The 12613-nt window shown below is 46.5% G+C and overlaps 1 protein-coding gene across 4 annotated transcripts in view; it reads left to right on the plus strand.

Annotated features, from left to right (window-relative positions):
- The window catches only part of PDE1C (phosphodiesterase 1C), a 318823-nt gene that overhangs the window by 303886 nt on the left and 2324 nt on the right, over positions 1-12613 (plus strand). For all 4 annotated transcript variants that reach the window (XM_026844000.1, XM_026844001.1, XM_026844002.1 and 1 more), the window contains one exon: positions 502-567. In XM_026844000.1, coding sequence (XP_026699801.1) covers positions 502-567 — 66 coding nt within the window. The remainder of the gene's footprint in view (positions 1-501; positions 568-12613) is intronic.

Here is a 12613-nt window from a genome sequence, read left to right on the forward strand (position 1 = left end):
TGTAGCCCATGACGTAGATGTCCGGAGTTGTTACCAACTGGTGGTCCCCAAAGTGATGTCAGCAGCTTGCTGAACTGCCACAGAAGCAAGGTAGGTGTTGTGTAACTGCCTTCACAGCTGTGCTGGGCAACAAAACTGTCAACTGCCAGTTCTGTGAGGACGCGGAGGTAGCTGAAGGGAAGGCTGTCTGACATCTGGCATCATAGGTCCAAAACTTAAGAATGTGAAACACAGAATCAATAACTCAGGTTTCTCCACCCAAACCCGGTAAATGATAAAAAGAAGAAAGATACATTTATCAAACTTCGACTCCTTTAGATGGAAAGGTCTCCAGAAGTGAGACTACTTTCAAAGTTAGCCTCACCTAAAACCATGGATAAGAAGTGGCAGCAAGAGACAACAAACGCCTTGTAAGTGGTGGCAGCACTACAAAAAGCATTTTCATGGCTGGTGGGACTACCGTCCATCCATTTCTGCTGAATCTACTCTTTCTCTTTAAAGGTCCATCACGATGTTCAGCTGTCTTACGAGGCCTGGGTTCCTCAGCAAAGCACCTTACATTGCCAGGTCAGTTGGTACCACCTCACTCTAATTTGCTTATATGTGCAGCTTTAGAAATAGGCACTCACAGTGCCTTCTGTTTGGGAGATGGACATAGATGACTTCCTCTCCAGGTATGGCGTGACTTTTACACATTACATTAAAAAAGTTAAACGCATTCACTGAAATTGAACAAATGAACTGTTCTTTTTAATGGTCTTTACCGTACTTCAGTTTTTTTAAACAAATACCTTATGTTTTGTGACTTGCAGTGCAGGTTTCACAGACTATTTTAATTCAATCAGCAAATTAATTTGGGCCTTTATCACATGGACTTAGATGCTGAAGGGAAAAAATAAGGCTGTCTTGTGGAAAGAGCATTGGGTTTTTTTGTGCCCTTCCCATCTACCAAATCCTGCTGTCTCTATTTCACTTCGATAACCATTTTCTTATCCCCTTCATCTTTGTTCCACACAACTGTTAGGAGAAAAGGAGGGTTATATGAAGCTGTTGAACACAACAATGTCTTTGCATGAACAATATACTATCTTGCATGTGCATATGCAAGGGCATTCATAGATGTATAATGCACAATAGGTTAAAGAAATAGTAAGTCTGCAGGAAGACAACCATAATTCACCAAGAAAAAACCCTCCAAACTTCAAGCAAAGTGTCAGGAAAGTTTTACTAGAGGTATTTTGATCAGTGCCAGCAGATGAGGTATAGTGTGGCTCCGCATACAGGTGCCAATGCACAGTAGCATGTTGCTGCACTGTTTCAGTTCTCAAAGCTGTTCATGGTGTGATGCTCTTCAGCAGCTGCCACCTTAGCAGATTGTTTCCCCAGGCACAGCTGCAGCCACTGCTTGGGCATAAGAAAAAGAATAAACAGGAATTGAGAGTTCAAAACACTATATTCCCCTAGTAAAACAATGTGCTCCAGGGATTACTGTTCTGCTTGAGAACAAGAATGGACAATCACTGAAAGTAAAATTTAAATGTCTGAACAGCGTGCTCACATCACGTAACCCCAGACTTTTTTAAGATAGAAAGCATGGAACAAGAAATATAAATACATCCCCTTAACTTCTCGAGTTTCTCATCATTGGCAGTGACCGTAAGTATTACCTGTATATATTATTTCTCATAGGGTCACAGCAATTGTTAAATTCTTATATTTGTATTCACAGGAGAGGCTACTACTCTGGATGTTTTCACCCAAGATTTTCTTGCAGGTGGCATTTAGAGGTCTTGCTCTTTGTAGGGATTTTGGAGAGCTCTTGCTTTTTGGAGAAAAAAAATGTTTTAAGGAAACATTGTGGAATGAAACATTCATGTTACGCTACAGCCATAACTCTCATCTAATGTAAACAGATCTAATTTCAAAACTAGCTGACTTTTTATAAATTTGCACATGTTTGTACTGGTCCCTGGTTTATTTTTAACAAGCAGTGCTTACACAGGATGTTTCATCCATTTCTCTGACGTTATACCACTTTCAACCCATGAATCCGTTAATGAGTATCTGCAAACAACAAATCCCACATACCTTCTTATGCATGATCCTTGTTCTGAGTCTGCAGACCACCCTTATAAGAAGGCAGAGAATATAAATGCAGACAAGAGGGTGTTGATATAAGCTACCAGGTATAGTCCCTTCATTACTGATGACTTGATAAATGACCCTGCTTAAATAATTCTTGTATGCCCCTGTTTCCTCATCTGTTTGGGAACGATAACACTGACTCCCCTTTAAGACTATCTGATCTAAGGATCTGTTAACTGTTAGAAAAACAGCAGCAGGGAGGACCCACCTTCAAGAGAGGGGAGCAATCAACCTAATAGTGTCTCTTTTTGCAAGAAGACACTGTGGATTTGTTGCCAGTCCAGCCCTCCAGTACCGATACTCGCTGTGACGATGTCATGTTGAATTATAGGAAAGTGCCTTCTGTCTGGCACTTATGGAAATAACTAGCTGTGTTTTGACACTCTCTTCATTAGACACCTCCCACCTCAGTGTATGTTTTGGCACTGACTGGTTTAGGGACGCAGTGGGTTTTCTCTATTTGGCTCTTTAACACTGATACCTTCCTACCCATGCCCTATTACCGTGGCTTACTGTTTACGCCAGTAAGGTTTGCAAATCAGCCCTTCTCATGCTGTCGTTACTTTATGCTCTATGTAGATTACGTTTAGAGGGGGGTGCTTATGCTGGAAGAAGCCACTAATTAATGTGTAGTTAAGAAACAATAAACACACACAATTTGGTAGTTGATAAAATGTTATTGCCTTGCTTTTTTTTCTGTGAATCACATGCAGCATCCTGAATGAAAAAAAAAGAAAAAAAAAAAAAAAAAAGAAGCTTATTACATTGGGTTTAGTCTCACTTCTGAAGGAGTGACGCTGACGACAACAGGCACGTGTGTGCATGATCCCATCCATCTCCTTGCTGGCAGGTTGGTCAGTCCTCTGCATTGCTTTTGAATTTGTGCCTTGTCAATTTGAAGTGCATGAGAAGAAGGAACACCCAGGAGGTCACAAAGCTGGGGAAGTTTTACAAGGTTAGGTGACTGCGTGCAGGAGAGAGCCTTGGCAGTGCTCCCACCTGGGCTTGACCCTTGGAGAAACCAGAGTCCCCTGGCTGCTCAGCCACATCTCACAGTGACGCAGGGAGCCCGGCTGCTGCATGCACGTCTGCTGACTCCTGGAATGACTCCTTTGTGTCAGTGCAAAGAGGATAAATCAACCATTTTTTCAAGGAGCCTGCACTTTGTATAGTGAGAAAGCACCATCAGAGCACTGATGTACCCAGAAGTATTATTTACAGTCACTAAGTGACATCATTTTACTTTCTTTGGCTTGGAAACATTTGGAAGTCTATTTCTGTCAGGGTCCTGGGGGTGCTCAGAGGCCTCAGTGGCCGGGACCGGCCTCCCCCGGACCCCCAGCCCCCCCGTCTCCTGCCAAGGGCCCAGGGGACGTGTCTGAGCTCAGCCCGGGGCCTTCAGTCCCTGCCCGAGCGATGCTGTAGCTGTGCCCGTCTCTGCCCCTGTCTCCTGGGGGGCTGGGACCTGCTCTGCAGAGAGCTGCTCTCCTGGAGGGACCCCCCAGACCCGCCTCAGAGCTGCTCCTGCAGAGCGCTCGGCGTGACACGGGGTCACTCTGCTGTTCTACTCCCTGCGCGCACCGTGAGTCCAGTAACGAGGAGACACGTATGACAAAGATTACAAGTGGAAACAGAATTATGATTTTCATTTTTATTTTATTTCATTTTACTTTATTTTATATTATATATTTTATATTTCATATTGTATATTTTATCTTTTATATTTTATATTTTATATTTTCTTTAATCTTTTATATTTTATGTTTTATAGTTTATATTTATTTTACATTTTATGTTTTATCTTTTATATTTTTCATTTTTATTTTATTTTATTTTGGTTTGGTTTGTTTTATTTTTTTAGTTTAGTTTTGTGTTATTTTATTTTATATTATTTTATTTTATTTTATTTTATTTTATTTTATTTTATTTTTGATTAATTTATTTTATTTTTGATTAATTTATTTTATTTTATTTTTCTGAAGCAATTTCAGAGCCAGTGCTCACGAGCATTAACAGAACACACATGTGTAGCCAGGAGCAGGCTGATGTGTTCTTCAGCTTAGCTCAAAAAAACATCCCTTGCAGTCTGGCAAATGGAAGTCAGAGCTGCAGAAAGTAGCAGCAGGAATACAGGCCAAGCACTCCCTGTTTCCTGAAGAGTGAGAACGTGAAGAATGAGGATCTGCACTGACCACACACAAGAGGAGGAAGAAGAAGAGGTGTGCGGTATGACGATGTATTTCCCAAGTATGATCCGTACCGATGACAAACCAGTTTTTGCCTTCCCAGACTTGCTCCACTGTAAGAAGAGGTGTGCAGTACCACGGCGTATTTCCCAAGTATGATCCGTATCGGTGACAAACACAGTTTTTTCCTTCCCAGACTTGCTCCGCCGCTGTGCCTCCTGGCCAGTGACACACCAGAAGCGCTCTCGTGCCTGCCCGGCGCTTGTGTTGCAGGCAGGGAGGGATGGAAAGGGGCAGCTCCGGATGGGGCAGCGAGCCTGGAGCCCTTCCAAGCACAGGCTGCTGGGCACGAGCAAGAACCCCCGGGGAAATGGAGCCAAGGGGGAGCAGAGTCGCTCCCTCTACAAGCTTGTGATGGGCGAGAGAGCCAGGGAGAGCCAGGGCACGAGGGGGGCCTTGGAGGGGCAAGAGCCGCAGGCAAGAACCCAGCGAAAGGGCTCAGAGGAGCCCTGGCAAGGGGCTGTGCTCAGTGCTACAGAGGACAAGCAGCAACCCCGGGGGGCACCCTGGGGGCCCACCCTGGGAGTCTAGAGAGCTTCCTCCCCCCGGATGCGGGGCACGAGGGCCATCTTGGTGGAGCAGGAGCAGCAGGCACCTGGCCAGCATGGCCCAAAGGAGCCCTGGCCAGGGGCCGTGCTCAGCGCTGCAGAGGAAGGCAAAAAACCCCCGGGGGCCAGCGCCAATGTGCCCCGGGGGAAAATTCCTTCCTGACCCCAGCAATGGCGATCGGCTACTCCCTGAGCAGGTGAGCAAGACCTGCCTCCGCGTCCCACAGGCTGGTCACGCCTCCCAGGAGATGCCCAAGCCCTGTTCTCCCTCAGCCTGGAGCCATCTCAGGGGCTCCCGAGAGTGCCCAAAGGCCCCCGGCCTGATCGACCTTGGGGACAAGAATCCTTCCCGCACCTGGCAGAGCACCAGTGGGTGCTCCAAAGCACCGGGACCCCAGGCAACATCCCTGCATCCCATTTCTTACGGCTGCTGCCCCTGGCTCCGCAGGGGATGAGGCCGGCGAGCTCTGCAGTGCTCCTCAAGAAGGCATTCCCTGGGGCTGGCCACAGCTACCCAGATGGAAAGGCCTGAGAGCCTCGGGCACCTCCAGGGGTTGGTGGTTCTTCTCATGTCCTGAGGGTTTGTGTCTGTTCCCTGAAGGCTGAAGCAGGATTTCCATCCATCCCATGGGCTTTGAACGTGGCCATGCTGGGAGCTGGCCTTGCAGCGGAGAACCTCTAGGCGCCTCCTCCAGCCGCTGGTCTTCCTCCCTCAGCCCCCTGCCAGTAATCCCACCCTCCCCTCAGGGAGCTCCTCTGGGATGTCTTCTGGCTGCCCCCCAGGCAGCTCTGGCAGCGGGACAGTGGCCCTGGGGCATGGCAACTGCTGCGTTGCCAGGGGTGGCATTGTGACATGGGGTGGCACTGTGTCATGTGGGTGGCACTGTGGCATGAGGATGGCACTGTGACACGGGGGTGGCACTGTGACATGGGGGTGGCACTGTGACACTGGGGCAGCATTGTGACATGTTGGTGGCATTGTGACATGGGGTGGCACTGTGACATGGTGGCAGCACTGTGACATGTTGTTGGCATTGTGACATGGGGTGGAACTGTGACATGGTGGTGGCATTGAGACATGGGGGTGGCACGGTGACATGTTGGTGCCATTGTGACATGGGGGCAGCACTGTGACATTGTGGTAGTGGCATGATGACATGGGGGTGACATTGTGACATGGGGGTGGCACTGTGACATAGGGTGGAACTGTGACATGGAGGTGTCATTGAGAAATGGGTGCGGCATTGTGACATGTTGGTGGCATTGTGACATAGGGCTGGCACTGTGACGTGGGGATAGCATGGTGAAATTTTGGTGGCGCTATGACATGGTGGTGTCACTGTGACATGTTGATGGCATTGTGACATGAGGAAGGCACTGTGAAATGGGGGTGTGTCCTGGTTCGGCTCAGATAGGGTTAGGTTTCCGCAGCAGAGAGAGAGGGGGAAGGGATCTCCAGCCGGGTTATTCATACCATGCTGACATCAGGTCCAGGGGCGGGAAACTTTGATTTTACTTTCTCTTTGGCTTTTTGGTGGCAGGACCCACGCGTCGGCTTTGTTCCGTGACCATTTAGCGGTATTTCTCTGTATATCGTTTGTCTTGTTCACTGTTATTGCTGTTTATTGTTGTTATCATTGCTACTGTTGTTGTTCAGATTGTTCTATCACTCTGTTGTATTAAATTTCTTGTTATTTTAGCCGGGATCTGTGTTTAACTTCCAGCCCGACCGGCTGCGGGTGGGGGAGGGGCAACGGCAACGTGCTCTCCGATCCCGCAAGGCTTAAACCAACACATGGTGGCATTGTGACTTGTGGTGGCACTGTGACATGGGGGCGGCACAGCGACATGGAGCGGCACAGTGACATGTTGGTGGCACTGTGACATAGGGTTAGCCCAGTGACATGGGGGCAACACTGTGACATGTTGTTGGCATTGTGACATGGGGACGGATCTGTGACATGCTGGTGGCACTGTGACATGGAGTGGCACTGTGACATGGTGGTGGAACTGTGGCATGGGGTAGAACGGTGACATCGCGGTGGCACTGTGACATGGAGGTGGCATTGTGGCACGGGGTTGGCACTATGACATGGAGCTGGCACTGTGACATAGGGGTGGCATTGTGACAAGGGAGTGGCACAGTGATATTGGGGTGTCATTCTGACAATGTGGTGGCATTGTGTCCGGGGGGCGGCACTGTGCCATGGGGGTGGCACTGTGACATGGGGTGGCACTGTGCCATGGGGGCAGCACTGTGCCATGGGGGCGGCATTGTGACATGGGGCGGCACTGTGCCATGGGGGTGACTGACAGTGCCCCCCACCCAGCCCCCCAGAGGAAGCCTTTGGGGCGCTGGCCCCGAGGCCGTCGCTGTGCCCAGGAGTTCCCGGGGCTGTCCCTGCCCTTGGTGGCCACGCTCTGGGCCCAGCTGCTGGGCGTCCCTGACGCGTCCCCTGCCGCTCGGCTCCAGGGACAAACCCAGGGCTGTGCCTGTTCTCTCAGGCCCTGGCAGAAACCAGCCCTGAGCCCAGAGGCCTCCCCTATTCACCGTCCCCTCTCTGCGCCAGAGCTGACGGCCATGAGGCCCTGCAGCCAGGAGGAGCAGGGACTTGACCCGGCTGGACACAAACCCTTTTCCTGGGGTGTAAGGGGGTTGAGTTCCACAGCCACAGCCTGGAGGAAAGCCAAAGTGTGACCAGAGCCATAGGTTGGGCTGGACAGTGCCAACAGACCACCAGGGAAATGGCACAGACTTTGGAAACCAAGTGAGCAGAGGTTACACTGGTGTGGTGGAAAGGTTGGGCATTTTCAGACCAGAACATTTGGATCCACGCCCAAAGCACAGCCAGGCAAATGATGACTCTTCCAAACTGGGAAAATAGCCCATTGCTGCTATTGCCATCACATCCCCTTGTCCCAGTCAAAGCAAGCTGTCCAGTTCCTCTGTTTGACACACCCACTGGCTGTGTTTTTATGAGATACAAAATGCACTTCAGACATGGGGTACAACTTTCAGAGCTCATTTGTGACTTCAACCTTTCGGTGAGTTATTTGCCTATTTGTGGGAAGATGTTCAGATCTTATCTAAAACTCTGGCAAGTCTCCTTTTCCTTTAGGATTTAGTATTTTGAGTATTGGAAGATTAAGAGAGGTACTATTATTGTCATTTTGGACGTTGGTGCCAAAATTGGTATGTATATTCAAGACTATGTAAATAAGGGCATTTATACTGTATACATTCTCTTGGTTGTGGTGATGCCAGAGGTGAAAGAAAGGGGTTTGGTTCCCTCTGCAGGAACTTTGCAGAGATGTAGAGAACATGCATGATTTCCTCAATGTTTCTTACCAATGCACTAAGGGACATTTGCTACTACACTGCCAGGGGATGTTCAGGCTTGACATGAGGAAACACTTCTTTACCAAGAGGGTGGTTAAACTCTGGAACAGGCTTCCTAGAGAGGCAATCGATGTCCCAGGGCTGTCAGTGTTTAAGAGGCATTTGCTGTAACTTTTGGTCAGCCCTGAAGTGGTCGGGTAGTTGGATAGATGATCGTTGTAGGTTCCTTCAAGCCTAACCATTCTATTCTATTCTATTCTATTCTATTCTATTCTATTCTATTCTATTCTATTCTATTCTATTCTATTCTATTCTCTATTCTATTCTATTCTATTCTATTGCTGATGATACCATGAACACTGTTTGCTACAGGCTGTGGTACATCTTCATACTCGTGAAAGTTGGATGTTGTGTAATGTTACATAGCAGGGACTTGCAGAGTTCAGGTTGTCACATTGCACTAGGTTTAATGTAGAAGCTGTCTGGGCATAGAGGAGAGCACAGTATGTATTCAGTGGATTAAAAAAACATACCAGGGCAGGAAAAAAAATCATAATTAGTAACTAATACCTCAGCTTATGTCACAGTGACTGGCCAAGAAGTAGCTGTCTTTGGACTCTCTCCTTGAGGTGTCTCATTGGAGAGAACAGTGAATTTTGTATAAACATACAGATTTTCTTAATGTTCCTAGGAGACTGATTCTCCCCAAGTTTAGAACATTTCTTAAGTGTCTTTAATGAAAAGCAGTCTTGGTTCTCCTGCTTCTTTGTCCTGCAGATCTTCCTGGCAATTACAGCAGAAAATCTCCTTTGCTGGCAAAGACAGCAAAAGGGAAAAGGAAGAATCCCTCCTGGATGTGGTGCCTTGATTTAACAGCAGAGTACTGAATTAGGAACACCAGTATCCCTAACTTTCCTGTGTCATCTTCCAGTAAAAATGCCAAATGAACTAGTTCCCTTACCTCAGTGATGAACTTTTTAGCTAAATCTGTAACTCAACTTTGCTGATCATAAAAGCCTTTCATCTTTCCTGTTGTCCTTCTCCTAGGATTTTCTTTATCCTGCCTGCATAGTAGTGGGAGCTCTGGAGAGGGCTGAGGGGCAAAGACACATGGCAGAAGGTCTGTCATCAGGATATCCCCGCAGGCCACTGACCACAGCTGGTTCAGTCAGAGAACATATGAATGCCTTGTCCATGGCATGCCAGGGGCACTTAGTGTTTCTGTGGGTTAAGAAGTATTTCTGTCTGGGTCAAGCTATGTCCCAGACACTATTTCCACCCCAGTGCCTCTGCAAAGCCTCAGCATCGCCTTGCAAAGCAAAGACACCTTAGAGAGACAGCAGTATCTCAGTCTTCATCCTCATCCACTCCCACCTGCATTGTCCTGTAGTGCTGAGGCCAAACGGGCCGCCTCCAGCAGCAGGCATGTTTCACTGCTGGACTTCTCTCTGTGCGAAGGTGGTGGTGAGCCATGGCTGGGTTCTTTTCCAGGAGCAGTGGCAGCAGAGTTGCAGGGGACTGCCACCAGCTCGGGGGCAGATGTGAAAGCTGAGCAGCCTCTATAGGTTTTCCCCCTTCCAGTTTCCTGTTTTCTTTCCCCAACGCCTTTTCCTTTCCCTCCAGTACTAGATGCCAGCAGTGATCACTCAAATCTCGTTTGCAGGTGTGGCTGCTCAGCTGACTGTGTTCTTGATTTTTATCAGAGGCAAACTGTTTCCCAGCAGGTGCTCATGAGTAAAAACTGTGCTATTCACTCAGTGACTGTAGTGATGACATTAAAGAAAATGACATTTCCATGGCTTTTTTTGAAAGGACATGGCTTTTGAATGAATAGAAGTGTTTATCTGCTTTGAAATGCTTGAGAAGGAAAAGCAAAGGATATCAGTGTTTTGCTTTGTCTTGTTCTGTTTTCTGATCAGAGTGGGATTGCTATGTAACAAGAGTGTTTGTTACTATAACAACTTTCAGTAGTTTGAAATACTCAGGATGACTATATAGTATTTTTGTCAGTAAGTATTGTTAGCAATAATTCCCTTCCTATTACAATGGGGCAAAAAACTATTTCAAATCAGTATATTTCTAGGGAAGTCAGTGGAACCAGGAAAATTCCAGCTAAAATTTAGACTAGTGTACAATAATTCTTGTGGACTGTGGTGATGCATCCCCTGGCTTCAAGCTCATGTGAAATGTCTATCATGCTTGGTGAACTGAGGGCAGACTCCTCAATGAACTTATTTTCTCCTGTTGTGATTATCCATGAGGTTGAAGCTGTTGGCATTGTCTGCACTGTTAGTTCAAGTGTTGAGCTGCAAAATAAGTGGGTTTTAATGGACTCTTTTGTTGACCTCATCCAGTGGATGCATGGCATATCTTAGGCTCAGTTTAAAGGGCAGAACTTGTCGTAATATTTGATACCCCTTGACTTGGTTTCTTGACTTGTGGATTAATGGTTTAAACTGGCAAATCTGACATGTTTGTTCACCTGCCTTTCTGTGTATGTGCCTCTACTACCAAACCAGTCGCTCGTGCATTAGCCACATCTACTTACAGGAGCATCCATCGCTGCTAATACAAAATAATAGCTTCCAGTGTAGTGCCTCAAGCAATTAATCTAATTGGAGTTGTGTGGATTGTAGTAAGCTGATTTTGTGTTACACGTGGTGGGGGCAACGGGGATGAGGAAATGAACAATTCTTGTTCCTCGTACAAGTTGCATTGTTCTCTGAAACATGTTAGTTGGTCTGCTGTAAATGTGTTGGCAGATATCCCCAAATTGTGCCCCACTTTGACACAATATCTGCAGTTAAACCTAAGGTGCATCAGATCCAACCTACAGGGTTTTACCAAAAACTTAAAAGCTGATTAGAAGCTTTTCACTCCCTTCTGCTTAGCAGAACTCTGAAAATACAGACATCAGTTAAAGGTCTGTGTCCTGCAGAAAGGGCATAGTGTGGTATGAGGTTGGCAGCCCTTAACTGTGGTGCTGCAAGCAGAACCTGAGGACTAGTGCTGGATGAGATCTTCCCAGCAGTCTACACTTACATTCATTTGCAGCGGTCTGCTAAGCGGCAGCTCTGGCATTCATTGTTACATCTGTGATGGCCATTATATCTTAAGCAAATCAAGGCATAATGTTGATGTAGGGCAGATGTTTATATCAAGCAACTAGAGGGAGTCCTGACCTCTCTCAAGAACCCAAAGAAGAGTTATATCAAAGAAAGGCTAAGAGAAAGTACTGGGTGGATGCTGTCCTAGCCAAATGTGAGGTTTGCATGGCTGATGTTCTGTAAGATGCTTGATTGCACGTCCCACTGGCCAGAGCAAACAGAGTGGCTAGTTGCACTCTTAGCTCCTTGCTAAATCAGTCTCTAAACAACACACAGATAGTCTCTGCATGATGCCACCTGTGCAGCTATTCTAGTCTATGCTGGCACTGCCCATATACCTATTCTCTGCCTTCATTGCCCTGATGACAGCCATGATCTTAAAAAACAAGTTTAGAAACTTGTAATACTTGCATCACTCCATACAATGAAGCTCCTGAGAAACATAACCTACTGAAGCCCACAAAAACCCTGTGAGGTAAGTATTCTCATTTTTATTCCCACTTTACCTGTGGAGAAACTAGAGCGAATGTTATAGTCCAGGTCACTCAAGAAATCAGAGAGAAATCTGAGAACAGAACTCTAGAGTCCTAAGAGCAAGTCTTCTCCCCATCTCTTTGAGTCACTACAGCCTGAAAAAATTAAATGTCATGGATCCCCTTTATCAACTCCTGTATGAGAATGATAAACAGCACTGTCAGTGTTCTGGCTAAACCCCCTTAAACCTATTAGCCAAGTCATCTCTGCTGGCAACAACTCCAGTAAAATTCCAGTTAACAAACATTCCCCCATGCTGAGCAATATAAAATCCAATCACAGTTTGGCTGAATCCATGCTGAGTATAGAAAATGGAATTAATCTGAAAAGTGAATGTGCCTCAAAGAACAGTAACTCACCTGGATATTTTTCAAGCTTTTAATGAATGTCAAGGAAAGATTATGACTATGCAGAAGTCTGGACTTGTATTTCTAAAGTTTATGAAATCCATAGGTTTTTTTGTTTCCCAAGACATTTTAGAGTACAATTAATCACTCAAGGAGTTTAGCAAGATGAGAGTGTGACTGTTCTAGCATTTGATTTCAGCTAGCTCACACAGGGGAATCTTTTTCGCTTCTTGAGATTCATGCTGAGAGCAATGACTTTTCTTTTAAAGTGCTTATCATGCTAATTATTGACTTATTACTTGGTTATATTACAAGTGATAAATAAGCATAAGACAAATACATTTTG

This window comes from Athene cunicularia (genome assembly GCF_003259725.1).
Source record: "Athene cunicularia isolate RWA chromosome 2 unlocalized genomic scaffold, athCun1 chr2_part2, whole genome shotgun sequence".
In the NCBI taxonomy this organism is placed as follows: Eukaryota; Metazoa; Chordata; class Aves; order Strigiformes; family Strigidae; genus Athene; species Athene cunicularia.